At 34.2% G+C, this 17,104-nt stretch overlaps 1 protein-coding gene across 1 annotated transcript; it reads left to right on the top strand.

The window, feature by feature from the left end:
- Nucleotides 1-1,088: 1,088 nt before the first annotated feature.
- Nucleotides 1,089-15,846, top strand: LOC132549602 (protein farnesyltransferase/geranylgeranyltransferase type-1 subunit alpha-like). The gene is made up of 8 exons (XM_060213543.1): nucleotides 1,089-1,230; nucleotides 3,852-3,966; nucleotides 5,316-5,420; nucleotides 7,232-7,342; nucleotides 7,486-7,647; nucleotides 7,825-7,887; nucleotides 11,054-11,228; nucleotides 11,625-15,846. The coding sequence occupies exons 1-8, from the start codon at nucleotides 1,089-1,091 to the stop codon at nucleotides 11,754-11,756; spliced, it is 1,005 nt and encodes a 334-aa protein (XP_060069526.1). The 3' UTR covers nucleotides 11,757-15,846.
- Nucleotides 15,847-17,104: the final 1,258 nt, after the last annotated feature.

Here is a 17,104-nt window from a genome sequence, read left to right as displayed (position 1 = left end):
GTATGTTTCACAGGAAGCTGGCACTGACAAACGGACCGGTCTGTGTCTGACGCGGTTGTCTTTGGAAATAACATTTTACCCTTGTCGCTTTGGAGGTGATGCGATGAACCTCCCTAATGTTGTTCAATCAGGTAGCTGTCAGTTACTACAAAGAGACATAACCTAAAAAAAAAAGGCTCATTCAAATGACGTTAAACCCACCATACAAACAATATAGACCGTGTGTATAGATATAAAACTGAGAAGTCTTTTAATTAAATGGAAAAAATAAAAAAAAATTATTCATAAGATCATATGCAGGCAATGAACGAACCATGCATGCATTTTTAACTTTACGCGTTTTTATGTAATATGTTAAAGATGTTGTGTAGGTCTGTCTCATCAAACATGAAACAAGAACATCAAGAGCATACCAAAATGGCAACATAATCATAATTCAAACTCAAATTCCATAAGATTAGGGCAAAAATATGAACATGGAGAATAAGACCAGGTGTTCCGGATACAAACGGTTGCCCATAATAGGGATTATTCTCCGACAGTCACAATAGATAAATAATTTTACAGTGTCATTTTTAGAGGCAACGCAAAGGGATATTTAGAATCGTTTCATTACATTTTACATTAGGAATTTTAAAGGGTAACTACTTTTGATGGCAATTTTAATGTGTGAACCACAATGTTCAGTTACCAAAGCCGTAACTTCAATTAACGATTGAAATTAATTTTCTTGGTCTGTTCTTTTAATGTGATGATAACATTTTTAATTCCAGACAAAATATCAAGAATGTAGAGATATATTAGATTTGTGGTTTGGCGGTGAATACAATGTATTTTAAGTTAGTCTCAATAATTCAAATTGTAAGTTAAAGATAGTTGTGACAAAATCAAATATTCCCAGGTGTACAGGTGGTTGGTATCTTATCATATTCGTCCTTCCAAAATCAACTATCGGTGATGAAACACGACCATGATAATATAGAATAAATCGATGCAAAAGCCGGAAACTTTTCGTTTGGAGTCTAATAGTAGTCTATCTATGCAGCGCCGTCTGCAGTGTATTTTCGTAAACATTTCCTTTTAGCGCGATGTCGGACTCGAGTTCTGACGAGGGCAGTGGTCCCGTCTCGTGGACACCCTACTGCCAGAGGGACGATTGGAATGACGTGGTTCCCGTCCCTCAGGATGACGGACCACACCCTGTTGTGCAGATTGCATATTCTGAAAAATGTAAGTAAACACCAGTAGACCGATGTTTTGTTGATATTTATGCCGGCTATTATTCATTTGTTTGTTGTCATGACCATTTATAGTCGAGTGAACTCACGTGTTAATTTGTTAAGTGGAATTTGATATTCGGTCAGGACTTGTGTGGTTGAGTTTGTCTGTTTGTAATAATGATAAGAATATGGATATCGTGAAACTAAAATTCTAAAATAAAGTTGAAATAATAATAATGTTAATATGCCTAATAATAATATTAGTTACTGGAATGTTCGTTATACTTCAGGAAAATACTATGACCACCCTCTGAGATATCAACACTGTAGTGTAATATAATTTCCTTCAAAAGACATGTATCGAAACTCCCCATGATAGTTGTACCATATTTATAAGCCAATAATTGGTAATATTGCCACCAAGATCTACATGTGGGTATAAATATGACGGGACAAATGCAGAAGAGTCCTATTCGATTACCAAAAATACAACATTAAATTTCCCTAAGTTACAGGGAATTTTGTGTAACAGGCCACATTGTTTCATTTCACCGGCTCACTTGGTTCATCAGTCTTTTCTTCTGTGTGCACAAGATAATCACAGCTTGCTGTGTCTTGTTTGTTTACATTTGTCAAACACGTAAAGGTAGCCTGATTTATTGGTGTTCAGTAGAATTACTATTAAATTTTTATTTTCTTTTTCATAGCCCTGCAGTAAGCCCTTCTCTGACTTTAAATCAGAATATTTATGTTGGCATCAGGACATATTGCAGAAAAAAACAGTAATTTGTTTACATTTCAAAAAATCAAAGTGTGTCTCACTAAAAGATAAGTTAATATCGGGATATCTACATATATTGCATATTTAAGTTCCCCATGCTAATTTGACTGTGTAGGACAGTATGTCATTTGTCCTGGAACTCGTAGGAAGAAAATCACTGTTCAGTAATGTTAGTAGTTTGTTTCCTATTAATTGAGAGTTCCTTATTATTGCCTTGGTGTAATTAAATTTATATCTAAGTTGGTCACCTGTGAACCTGAGTCTCATATGCTATGATACTAATTTCCCCTCCCCGCCTTTTGTTCTTTTTTTTTTACTTTCATTGAATTATGTACATTGAGCTCATCACACCAGCTAGCATGTTACTCAATTATTTATGTGGTGAACTGACAAATGGGTTGTCATGTAATAGGAATTTGTAAACACAAAAACCCTAAATGGGGTCAAACTTTTCCAAGCTTTTGAAATATCTAGAGCTGTCAACCACATATGTTAACTATACAGCCTGATTCAGTACAATTTCATGATGTTCTATATTTATAAAATAAGGCCAACTATATCATAAGCTGTCAATAAAAGATTAAAGTGTACTAATTTTAATAAGTGCAATTATATCTGCCTTTAAGAAACCAACCCATGGCCAGAGAATATGTTTCCTTTTTTGGGCTTTTAGTGATGGGACATTGATCAGATATAAAAATGATCTTATCATTTAACCTCATCTAATGCAATGATCAGTTGTAATTGTTCATAAGTGATTATCTGTATCATAATGTTTTCTTTTGCTTTAGCTAAAACCAATTGCTAATATGTATAACAAAGATTGATGTCAATTGCCAATATTATCCATTCTTATGTAAATTCTAGGTAAGTGACATATTTTACGTTGAAGTTACAAAACAGAAAACATTACTGCTGCAGAGAATGTATTAACCTTCTATGAAAATTGAACACTCAGTCAGCTTATTATGTGATTGATTAACTACATTGAAAATTCTTTCCAATTTGAACTGATAATTGAGTACTTATTTCAAATGATTTCCTATCACTGTCAAGTACTGGATAAAATTGGTAATTCATTTTGTATCATCTAACTTTCATGTTTGATATTGTCAGTATTTGAATTCTAGATACATGTATGATCAACAATTGTTACAGTTTTTATCCTGCAATAAGTCTATGGGCAAATATATTACTTCTTACCAGGTACTCAAAATCTAAGGGTACACTTTACAGACATTGTAATATATTGGTTTATAATATTGTTGAAAAGTATGGTAATGTGAATGATTGGGCTTATTACAAGACATTAGCACAGCTTACTGCATGATCAAACTAGTAGTCATAGACTATTAAATGTAAAAAAAAAATTGAGCTGCTGAAAATCTAATGTAATTAAGTCAACAAATTATATCATATTATCAATAATTGATTGGTGATAATCCAAGAACCTCCTTTTGGAAGACTTTATACTTCTATCTGACCAAACTAGAGTGATAGGATTAAAACATATCTGACTTTAGAGTATTTCTAAGATTAACATGTATACAGGTAGGTTTGGTTTAAGTATTGTAAATTATTCTGACATCCCAGTGGTTTTTTGGACTCATATATTTGAGTCATTGACTCGTGCTTGGCATGAGGGACTCAATTAAATTTAGAGTACCAACTACATTTCTTTTTAACTGGACTGGAAATTTTTAAATGGTGCTCTGGAATCATCAGAAAAAAAATCCTACAAAAATGAATGATTGAAGAAGTTAAAGGTGGTGGTGGTGAAGGATGGGGATGTGAGACTGCTTCCACAGATCCCAAGCACAATTGACCTTGATATTTCAATTATTTTGTAGTTAAGGATGTGTATGACTACTTCCGAGCTGTGATATCCAAACATGAGATCAGTGAACGGGCACTCAGTCTTACAAAGGATGCTGCAGAGCTCAATCCTGCCAACTATACAGTCTGGTAGGTTTGTCACCACCATTGTGAAGTGCATTCATGGTCTGGTAGGTTTGTTACCTCAGTGCTTCTGGTTTTCTTCTGCTTTGAACACTCATCATGGGCTGATAAGAGGATTCTAATCAATAAAGCCTGACAATATGATTTCATGAGACCATTCATGTGATATAAATCTTATCACATGGATTCCTGCCAACAGATTTTGGTTATAGTATTGTGACCTTTCTGGCTCTAATTCTGTGTAAATGTAGACACGTGTACTCATGTCACATGTATTTCTAGTCAGTGTTTGAAAGGAAAATCTGGGAATCTGAGCACATTGTGCCTTTTTCGGTAATTTTTAGTCAAAAAATTTAAATTGAAAGTTAGTTTCAGTTTTAAGTGCCCATTTTGCCCCTCATGATCATGTCTTCGTGACTTTTGGTGTATATGAATATGTTTACTTGTATAGGCTAGATGTGGGTCAAAGGTGTGTATGTTTTGGTGACCTTTCTGGCACTAAATATATGAATATAGACATGTGCTCTGGTATCACATGTGTATATATATATATATATATACATACATACAATGTTGATTAGTCTAAGTAAATATACAAGCCAGACATGTTCTAATATTATATGTACAATTGTACTTCTGGCTGGTATTGGAATATATATACATGTATATATTACAAGTATGAATGACTATAAAGGATCTGGCTTACTATGGCTTTTTTAAATATATGCAAGTCAAGTGCATATGCAGTGCCAAGGTTTTTTCCACTCATTTGGGATGGAAATTTTTAAGGAGTAAACTACATGTTTTGTGAATTTGGTCATATTATGAAATAAATCCAGTTGGGAATTTGAATGGGGCCCATAGTTGGCCCCATTGAGCCCCCGGAAGAAGCTCTGCATGCATATATAAGAAGTTGATTAAAAGTATGATATACATGTAATCAATGTTTGTTACAGGAATGGCTCTACATGTTCAGAACTAATGTACTAATATCTTACATGTTTTTTCCATGTGACCATAATTATTCTTGTTCCTTTTATATTGCTGGTAGGTCAGACTCAGACTAATGTAGAATATATATTATCAACAAAGTAAAAGTGATTACAAAGACTTAAAGGAACATCCTACACTGTATGTAATATTGATATTGAAAGGCATTTCCCTAGACAGAGAATAAACAAGAATGATTTGCCAAGAATGTTTGTTTGTTTGTTTGCTTGTGTTGGGTTTTTATAAACAAGAATGATTTGCCAAGAGTGTTTGTTAGTTAATTTGGTTGTTTACTGGGTTTATTACCCCGAGAACAGTCAGGGGTAGGAATGCTAGACTTATTGTGATGGTCTGGGATTTTACAGGCATTACCGTCGAGTTCTTCTGAAGGCATTAAAGAAGGATATTGCAAAAGAGCTGAGCTACATCTCCGAGGTTATTGAAGACCATCCTAAAAACTACCAAGTATGGTAAGTGATAACGAGATTGGGTTTTTCAATCAAGGGTATCTCATGGATCTTGTAAATTGGTAATACAGTCACAGTTTGGGGATTTCTGATGTCCTGCCATTTAAGTGGGAGGGATCAGAACAGATATAGTGATACCAATGTTTGTCCATTTTGAATCAATGTCATATCTTGAGAACCTCTCATGAGACAACATATTTGGTTATACTTACCCCATAGTATGCTGTACATAGGAGCAAAGTATTCATATACACATATTTTCCAGGTCTCAATCAATTACTTTCATTATTTCATTAAAATGAAGAGGAGAAATATGAGGGGAGGGATGATACTATTTTTATGATAAACTGATATCCATTACAGTTGTTGTATCAAATTATCAGCTAATGTTATTTTACTTTTCTGTAATAAGTCAGTCACATAGGCTTTGAACCAGACGTAGTGTACTGGTCCCTCCTAGTGTACTGTGCCTAGCGTAAGATAAATAGAATAATGCTGAAGTATTTACCTAGCTGTTTAAAGTTGGGGAGGGGAAGATCACCAGTCAATTGTTGACTTTTCTCATGAGTGATATTTAGTCTGTGTTGACACAAGTATTATTGGCCAGAAATATCGTCCCCTATGAACAAGATGTGGAGTTTAATACTGTAAAAAAAGCACCAAGAAACAAGCATTTGAAGGACAGAATACCACTAATCATCTAATGAATTTAGTTTGAAGGAACAAGTTTTAAGTTTTTAGACATGTGTCTACTGAACCTAGTACATCCTATATCAGAGGGTAAACAGGGTATAGATTGTACCATCAACATTAAGAGACCAAGACATGTGTCTACTTAACCTAGTACATTCTATATCAGAGGGTAAACAGGGTATAGATTGTACCATCAACATTAAGAGACCAAGACATGTGTCTACTTAACCTAGTACATTCTATATCAGAAGGTAAACAGGGTATAGATTGTACCATCAACATTTAGAGACCAAGACATGTGTCTACTTAACATAGTACATTCTATATCAGAGGGTAAACATGGTATAGATTGTACCATCAACATTAAGAGACCAAGACATGTGTCTACTGAACCTAGTACATTCTATATCAGAAGGTAAACAGGGTATAGATTGTACCATCAACATTTAGAGACCAAGACATGTGTCTACTTAACCTAGTACATTCTATATCAGAGGGTAAACAGGGTATAGATTGTACCATCAACATTTAGGGACCAAGACATGTGTCTACTTAACATAGTACATTCTATATCAGAGGGTAAACATGGTATAGATTGTACCATCAACATTTAGGGACCAAGACATGTGTCTACTGAACCTAGTACATTCTATATCAGAGGGTAAGACAGGATAAACAAGGTATAGATTGTACCATCAACATTTAGGAACCAAGACATGTGTCTACTTAACCTAGTACATTCTATATCAGAGGGTAAACAGGGTATAGATTGTACCATCAACATTTAGGGACCAAGACATGTGTCTACTTATCCTAGTACATTCTATATCAGAGGGTAAGCATTACCACTCACTGTCGCATTTATCAGGCAATAAGTCCATGTCCAAACATTGAAAAGTTCAATGTTGGAAGTCTGGGCTTAATGCAGGAAAAATATAGTACATGTGCAGGACTTTTGCCAGATGTTTACTTTGTGGCATTTCCAAAATGCATGGCTAAACACCTGAATAGCAATATAAAGTATCAGTGGGCTGGTTGTTTTATACTCCCTACACTTGGAGATGTTATATGGCTTGGTGGCGTTATACTGAGTATGACAGAAGTGTACCAACATTTTATAGGCATCACCGCCGTGTCATGGTCGAGTGGCTCAGTGACCCTTCACAGGAGCTCAAGTTTACTTCTCAGATACTGCGAGGGGATGCTAAAAACTACCATGCCTGGCAACACAGGTAAGTTAACCTTACTTCATTAAAAAAAACACCATGCCAGGCAAAAGGTAGGTAAATCTTACCTAGCCAAAGATTTAACGAGCAGAACTACACAAGGTAGGCCCATATACATACATTTCCTATTCTGTTTTTATCTGTTACAGACAATGGGTGATTCAGCACTTTAGTCTATGGGAGGGCGAGCTCAACTACGTTGATGCACTTCTTCAGGATGATTTACGAAACAACTCTGCCTGGAATCAGCGCTACTTTGTGGTCAGCAATACAACAGGATTTACAGGCGAGAGCCTGGAGGAGGAAGTCAGGTATTCATTAATGTTAATTAGCATTGATAAGCAGGTAAATTAAGTGATGTGTTAGATTCATTGCAGGGAAACATATTTTCACCAATTGAATCTTTATAGGATAAACTTGTGTATAAACGATTATCTATATGATGAGTGAAAACAAATGTTTATGATTGTAAATCTGATCTTTTTCAGATATGCTCAAGAATTTATTAAGAAGGCTCCAAACAATGAAAGTGCATGGAATTACTTAAAAGGGTAAGGTTGTCAATATTGAATGTGTTCGTAGTAACTATTGTTATGCTCCGCTCACCTTGATATATGTTATATGACCTTTTGTGACCTCAGATTAAGCCAATCAAATGATGTTACACATGCACAGATTGCATTATGACATAACAATGAAGATCATAGATTTATAGAGCTGAAATGACTTAAAGTTTGACAAGAAAAGTACATTTTCTGCAACATTTGCCTGAATTATTAATCATATGATGGAAATGATATTTAATTAAACATATCTTCAATATCTTATGAATCTACATATAGTCCGAAATTGCTTATTTTCACTTTGCAAGCTCATTTGAAAATTCTTAAGACTTGTTTGATAGTCACAAATATAATTGAAACTCTTGTAAGATTTTACATATACCACTGGGTCAATACTCGACATAGAAACATTTGTAAGATTTTATATATACCACTGGGTCAATACTCGACATAGGAACATTTGTAAGATTTTATATACCACTGGGTCAGTACTCTGCATAGAAACATTTGTAATATTTTATATATACCACTGGGTCAATACTCGACATAGGAACATTTGTAAGATTTTATATACCTATACCAATGGGTCAATACTTGGCATAGAAACATTTGTAAGATTTTACATATACCACTGGGTCAATACTCGACATAGGAATATTTGTAAGATTTTATATACCACTGGGTCAGTACTCTGCATAGAAACATTTGTAATATTTTATATATACCACTGGGTCAATACTCGACAGGAACATTTGTAAGATTTTATATATACCACTGGGTCAATACTCGACATGGGAACATTTGTAAGATTTTACATATACCACTGGGTCAATACTCGACATAGGAACATTTGTAAGATTTTACATATACCACTGGGTCAGTACCCTGCATAGAAACATTTGTAAGATTTTATATATACCACTGGGTCAATACTCGACATAGGAACATTTGTAATATTTTATATATACCACTGGGTCAATACTCGACATAGAAACATTTGTAAGATTTCATATATACCACTGGGTCAATACTCGACATAGAAAAATTTGTAAGATTTTATATATACCACTGGGTCAATACTCGACATAGGAACATTTGTAAGATTTTATATATACCACTGGGTCAATACTCTGCATAGAAACATTTGTAAGATTTTATATATACCACTGGGTCAATACTCTACATAGGAACATTTGTAAGATTTTACATATACCACTGGGTCAATACTCGACATAGGAACATTTGTAAGATTTTACATATACCACTGGGTCAGTACTCTGCATAGAAACATTTGTAAGATTTTACATATACCACTGGGTCAGTACTCTGCATAAAAACATTTGTAAGATTTTATATATACCACTGGGTCCATACCACTGGGTCAATACTCGACATAGAAACATTTGTAAGATTTTATATATACCACTGGGTCAATACTCTGCATAGAAACATTTGTAAGATTTTATATATACCACTGGGTCAATACTCTACATAGGAACATTTGTAAGATTTTACATATACCACTGGGTCAATACTCGACATAGAAACATTTGTAAGATTTTATATATACCACTGGGTCAATACTTGACATAGGAACATTTGTAAGATTTTATATACCTATACCACTGGGTCAATACTCGACATAGGAACATTTGTAAGATTTTACATATACCACTGGGTCAATACTCGACATAGGAACATTTGTAAGATTTTATATATACCACTGGGTCAATACTCAACATAGGAACATTTGTAAGATTTTACATATACCACTGGGTCAATACTCGACATAGGAACATTTGTAAGATTTTATATATACCACTGGGTCAATACTCAACATAGGAACATTTGTAAGATTTTATATATACCACTGGGTCAATACTCTGCATAGAAACATTTGTAAGATTTTATATATACCACTGGGTCAATACTCTACATAGGAACATTTGTAAGATTTTACATATACCACTGGGTCAATACTCTACATAGGAACATTTGTAAGATTTTACATATACCACTGGGTCAGTACTCTGCATAAAAACATTTGTAAGATTTTATATATACCACTGGGTCCATACTCGACATAGAAACATTTGTAAGATTTTATATATACCACTGGGTCAATACTCTGCATAGAAACATTTGTAAGATTTTATATATACCACTGGGTCAATACTCTACATAGGAACATTTGTAGATTTTATATATACCACTGGGTCAATACTCTACATAGGAACATTTGTAAGATTTTACATATACCACTGGGTCAATACTCGACATAGAAACATTTGTAAGATTTTATATATACCACTGGGTCAATACTCGACATAGGAACATTTGTAAGATTTTACATATAGCACTGGGTCAATACTCGACATAGGAACATTTGTAAGATTTTATATACCTATACCACTGGGTCAATACTCGACATAGGAACATTTGTAAGATTTTACATATACCACTGGGTCAGTACCCTGCATAGAAACATTTGTAAGATTTTACATATACCACTGGGTCAATACTCGACATAGGAACATTTGTAAGATTTTATATACCTATACCACTGGGTCAATACTCGACATAGAAACATTTGTAAGATTTTATATATCTATACCACTGGGTCAATACTCGACATAGGAACATTTGTAAGATTTTACATATACCACTGGGTCAATACTCGACATAGGAACATTTGTAAGATTTTATATACCTATACCACTCGGTTAATACTCTACATATGCCTCAGAGAGTCAGTGACACTGATTGGTGTGGCTTCTACAATTTGTAGCTGAAAAAGCTACATGAAATATCTAGATATAATGATGATACTGTTACTGTGGTATGTTGGTTACAATTTCATCAGAGATTTGATATAGGTGAGGTGTCATTGTTATCTTCTCGAGTTTTCTCTCAATAGTTAGAAAGTTTCATGTAACCAAAAAATCAGGGGAGGTAACTTATAAATGCTGGGGAGGGATAGATGTATGGTGTAGCAATATATTGCTTAGAATTACTTACTGTCATAATATTTGGATAAATTTTAAAATTTCTTCTTTGGATTCAAAATGAGGATATCAATACCTTCAAATAAAACAATGAACTGTAATACTTAGAGATATAAAGATGGTTACACTAATGTATGGTTTCTGTATAGGGCCCTGATGGACCATGACTTGAGTCAGTATCCAGGTCTGATGGACTTCTGTCTACAGCTGTATGAGAGCCGGTATCGCTCGCCATACTTAATGGGATGTATGGTGGATACATATGAGGAGATGCTAGAGAAGGATTGTGACGACAGAAACAGTGTGCTAGACAAGGCCACTGCAGTAAGTAAAAGCAGAATTAGACTTTAACTGTGTGTTTTTTCACAAACAGACTAAACATCACTGCAAACTGTGTCTCATTTGTAAATTGGGATGATGTGTCAGTTTTGAAATTATGTTTGAAATAGCTGTACTGTTATTATTCCTTAGACTTGTGTTGTGAATTTTTGAATGCTGTATCATGCTTTGATATTGCTAAATCAGCCTTCACTTCAACAAGGTCAAGGCAAAAAGTATGCTCTTTAAGAAAGGATTTTAATTGTGGGTGCAGGAAATGGCAGGCTTTAGGGAATTAGTGGTCAATATGGTTGGGTAATAAGTAGCCATTTATTTTCATACAAAATAAAAAGAGTGATAATGGATATTGTTCTGATGTTATACTATTTTTTGTTTCCCCAGCTGTGTAAGTCCCTGGCAGAAGAGTTTGACACCATCAGGAGTGAATACTGGAATTATGTATCAAGAGTGTTATCTACAAAATACGGAAATACAAATTCGGACACAACACAGATTCCTTCTGCTCCTTCCTAGTCCAAGTGCTTTAATCATATATATTTATACCTTTCTTCCCCAACCAGAAAGATTTCCTTAACCGATCCAAGATTTCTCCATGACTTGTGAATCAAATGCACGGAAAATACTTCATTTTTTTCTTGCTAAAATATCAAGGAAGTTTAAGAAGAAACCTGTGAGAATGGGAATGTTATATTGCTATAAGTCTGTATTATATAGACTGATCATATACAGTTGGAAGTCCTTGGACATGTGATCCGCACCAGAGTCTCCGGAAGGCTGATGATCTCATACCTACATTAGGTATACAAATATTACATATCTCACAAAGAGGATTTTTGTTTTCATTTCATACATCATGGATGGAATGTGTAGGAATTTTTCATTGTAGGGAGTAAAAAGAGAAAGAACTGGAAAGGCTCATCAATTAATTTGATTGATATATTTGCCACACAACCTGGAATATTTTTTACATGTGAAACAGAATTTTTTGTGCTGCATTGAAACCTAAATGGACAATATTTTGATTTAATATCTCTTTCTTTTGTGATGTCACAATTCATGTGATGTCATGGAGGTGTGATGTCATGAAAATAGATCTTTTGATTAGATGTCTTGATGATGCTTTTACATGGAAACATTTACATACTTTAAGATCAGAATCACAAATTTCATGGCTTTACAAAAATATACATTTTCCTTGGCACTTGCTTTACTGGGTAAATCGTGCTCACAAAATCCAGTAGTGCTCTAATCCATGTCAACTTTTATCTGTGTATGATTTTGTGGACATATAAATTCATGGAGTGGTCAGGAATTCAATGAAAATAAATTCCCATGAAAATTTATAATTTTGAGTAGTTTTAATGAAACTCACCACAACTATATTGTTAATATTGAATTCAGTAATTTTTGGGACTTGCATACTTGAGTTCTGAACTCATGATTTTCCTGTGAAACTCCCTCAAATTTTGAAGTCCAACTATCTTTTTAGAAAAGAGATTCATCAAATTTTTTGAAGTGGTGTTCTGTACTTGCTAGAAAAAATCCTACAGAATTTAATGAAAAAAAAATTTAATATTTGTTGAAATTAAAATTACATGTAATACATATTTACATAGAAGTTTCTTGAATGTACTTTTGATATACTGAAAGGAGAAACCTTATGTGTACATGAAATCAAATGCACTAGGTATGATGTAAATTAATTCTAGAGCTTTCATATGTTTTTCTGCTGGTTCTGCAATAATTGGGGATGGGCTTTTTATTTACCAGATATTGGTTAATTTTCAGATAATTCGGAATATAAGATAAAGTAATGATTGGTTGTGATGCTCGTAATTTGACCCGTAGAATAACATAGCTATTGTAAGGTTGTTGAGGTTTGTTTGCATAGGTAATTACCTCATGAGCACTCAGGGTAATTTTGAGGCTAGATCTCCTTGTAGTGGTTGGTGACCATCTCGCTGAACAACATATGGGAGACCCGTCACATGCCATTCAGAGCAATAAGGGCAAAGTGTCAAGCCAACGGACACAATGATATCAACACAAAATGGTGCTTTGTGAACTATGCACCTCAGATTTTCATGAAAGGTTAAGTAGGCCAGCGCTCTACAACTATCGTGGCTTCTTGGTGCAGAGGGGATATCTACAGTTTATAATGAGATTAGAACTTTTCGAGTTCCGAGGTACTTGTCCAGTAGTGAGCAAGGAAGATGACCTTGTCTAATAGTGAGCGAGGACGATGACCTTGTCTAATAGTGAGCAAGGACGATGACCTTGTTTAATAGTGAGCGAGGAAGATGGCCATGTTTAATAGTGAGCGAGGAAGATGGCCATGTTTAATAGTATGCGAGGAAGATGGCCCTGTTTAATATGGAGCAGGGAAGATGGCCCTGTTTAATAGTATGCGAGGAAGATGGTCTTGTTTTATAGTGAGCGAGGAAGATGACCTTGTTTAATATTGAGCAGGGAAGATGGCCTTCTTTAATAGTGAGCAGGGAAGATGGCCTTCTTTAATAGTGAGCAGGGAAGATGGCCTTCTTTAATATTGAGCAGGGAAGATAACCTTGTTTAATAGTGAGCAGGGAAGATGGCCTTCTTTAATAGTGAACAAGCTGGAAAATCATGATAATGAAATAGAAAGCTCTATTATTAAACATTATAGATGAATAGATGGAATTAATTTCTGTTCAAAAATCTGGATTATGTTGTGTAAGCTCACCTAGCACAAAGAACTGGTGTATAGGTTAGCATAAGTACAAAGATCTCCTCAAGATGTCTGTTTATTTGGTGCAAAGGTCAGGTAGAGTTATCACCTCATTAGATGACAAGTCTGATTAAATGACAAGGTCTCATTGAGGTTTACATTCACCTGGCTCAAAACAATAGTCAAGGCATTAACTTGTTTAAAGATGTGTTCAAATGGTAAGGGTTCACCATGTTACTGTTGTATTAGACATGTTTAGTTGGTGACTATTATGATGGTATGACATAATCATATTGGAGTTGTGACTGTAAGCATTTTCAATGTAAGGTTATAAATTATATGTGTAAAGCTTTGGTGTACACTAGGTACAGTATTTCTGGTATGTAACAATTATGGCAAAAAAATTCAGACTAGAAATGCTTGTATGTTATTGATTTTGTATGTACATGTATTTGTAAATGACGATCATGTGTTTATTTCTTTTATAGTCGTTTTGTTTGTAACATACAGTATTTACAATGATTTTGTATTATCAAGAAATGAAGCCTTGAATTGAGTACTATATGATATGTTATATGCAAATAAAATGGAAAGATAGAGGAAGATCTCCATACAACATAAACAAAGCATATTTCATTGTTGTTGTTACAGGCAGCACCAGTTATTGTGTGACGCGTGTACACCTTCACATTAGTGAATTTTGTTTGTAGAGGTCGATGAAATACTGGACAATTTTGCTTTGATTACTGGAGTACCAGTGCTGCGGGGAATCAAACCCCATACATCTTGGTGAAAGGCGAGTGTGCTACCTGACCACCCATAGAAATAGGAGTAGTAAAAAAACCTAAATTTTGTAAAAAGGAGTAAAACAAATATATTAATGATAATTTTTTAAAGGGTTAATTAGAAATAATTCACAAGGTGGTTCCCCTCCTTTGATCCTATGTTAATTAAATATTGTATATATTGGATACTTTTCCCCACTTCTCAGACAAAAAAGTTTTTTTTATTTTATTTACTGTATTTATAATTATAATTGTGATTTAATAGGGATGTAGGAAAAATTACTTACATACCCATACATGTTTAGTATTGATCAAATCCATATCTGTGAAGATATCGAACTAGAGATTTCCAGTTATCACAAACTTAGGGACTGTTGGCTTCGGTGCCCTATCACAGCCTCATGCACTAAAATCATTTTCAAGAATAGTACATATTATCTTTGTGGAAATGATAAATTTTAGTTTAAAACATTTTAAGTTTTAGATCAAAATTTTACATCAGAGATTGCCAAATTTTCTTTAACTGAAAGCTCCAGTCCAAGTCTGTTAAAAGATTTGACAGGTATGTGACCCGTGTGTATGGCGACCAATGTTTCCTAGCCCATCAATAGTTTCCCACTAACACCCTGCATCCTGGAAACTGAAGTGAAACAATACCATTAAGAATGGTAGAAATGACGATGCATTTTATACAAGAGATAATGAAGGAATTGATTTAAAGTGCCAAAAGATATGTCCATAGATAACATTTACTGGTATCCATAGATTAAATTTATTGGTGCCAGAAATCTAAATGTTCAAATCTTTTCTCTGAAATGTTACACAGTGACAACCTGTTCAAAAAAGCATCAACATGTGAAACAATAGTTAATAGAAGAGCTTAATTGGTTAGAGGATAATTTCAACTACTGTAATTTTAATTTAGACTATTGTCTCCCTAAATTCCTCTTACTCTGTGATTAGGTGCATGGTTGATGAGATTTTTGTAAACAACTGGTATTTATTTGGGATTATGTATCAATGTATAGAGCAGAGGGTGCTATCATTGTCTGAACCAATAACCCGTACTCATTTTTCTACGTCATGTTGTTACAATAAATATATCCTCTTATGTTCTTGTGAATTTGTTATTTTTACATCTGTTACAATACAGAATGAAAGTTGGATCTGTGTTGCTTGCAGTTGCTTAAACTGTATTGAGTATTTCTCTCGTATGAAAAGTAAGTCCATAGGTAAGATATTATCCCGGAAATCAGCTTTACCAAAGAAATTATTCATCCAGAATTTACTCAACCACAATTCTCTATCGAGATTATGATCACTATCTGCATCCCTGGATTATTTCTATGGCAAAATTGAAGGTGCCATGTGTGACACTTTGAGGATAAGAAAAGACTAGTTCGATCTGGTTTGATTTTGAAATGTTCCAGAGGTGCAGAGAGTGATTATGAGGGTAGCCCGAAAGTATCAAGAATGGTAGCTCTAGAGAAATAGCAATTATAATATTTCTTTACAGTTTGTGTACAGAGTACGGATGAGGGGTGATTTGAAGATGATGATGCTGGGCTTATTGTTAGTCCCCTACTACTAATCACTGGTACTTCTTTCTTAAGGCATGGGTTCACCTGCTGTTTATTCTTGACATTATAATTTCACATTTGGTGGGGAACTGTGCTGAATTGTCTTATTTAAACATGGTATATATATCCTGACAATGTGATTATCTATTATTCTTGACCAATCAAATACATGCATGCATCAAATGAACTGGAATTGCACCTTCTACTTGCCACAATATATCACCTGATCAGGGAAATTACCTCTTTAGCTCCATCGGTTGAGGTTAAGACTAGTAAACCTGAGGTTCCCCGGTTCAAATTCTAGCAGAAACATTGAAATAAAGACTAGCTGTTTATATACGTGTATATTTCAGTTACTTTTCTTTGGTATAGTGATCTAATTTACCAAGCAAGAAAAACACTTTTAATAATTGAGATCTTAAGTCGATAATTTTTTCATGCATCATATTTGTCCTGATACAAGCCCAGAGGAATGAAAAAAAGGGTGGGCTTATTAATAACACTTTAATAGCATGCAATATATAAGGTTAACTTGCTATTGATTTCTTGATTGATACAGTAGGAGAAATGACAAAACCAATTACATCAAAATTAGTACAGAGAACTCAATAAAAAATGACGGTTAGTATACAAGTAGTGACATGGCTGAACTATATACTTAATTCAATTATGTAGTAACACCCCATCAAACAACACAATCCAAAAATAATGCTTTATCATAAATTTGTTTACAGTAAACTTAAAACAACAAAATGTTAACATCACAGCTTATAATCAGTAAAAATGTGG

This window comes from Ylistrum balloti, unplaced genomic scaffold (assembly GCF_031769215.1).
Source record: "Ylistrum balloti isolate Yb309-2 unplaced genomic scaffold, AGI_CSIRO_Ybal_v1 Utg370066, whole genome shotgun sequence".
NCBI lineage: Eukaryota > Metazoa > Mollusca > Bivalvia > Pectinida > Pectinidae > Ylistrum > Ylistrum balloti.
This window is presented reverse-complemented; position numbering and strand designations above follow the sequence as displayed.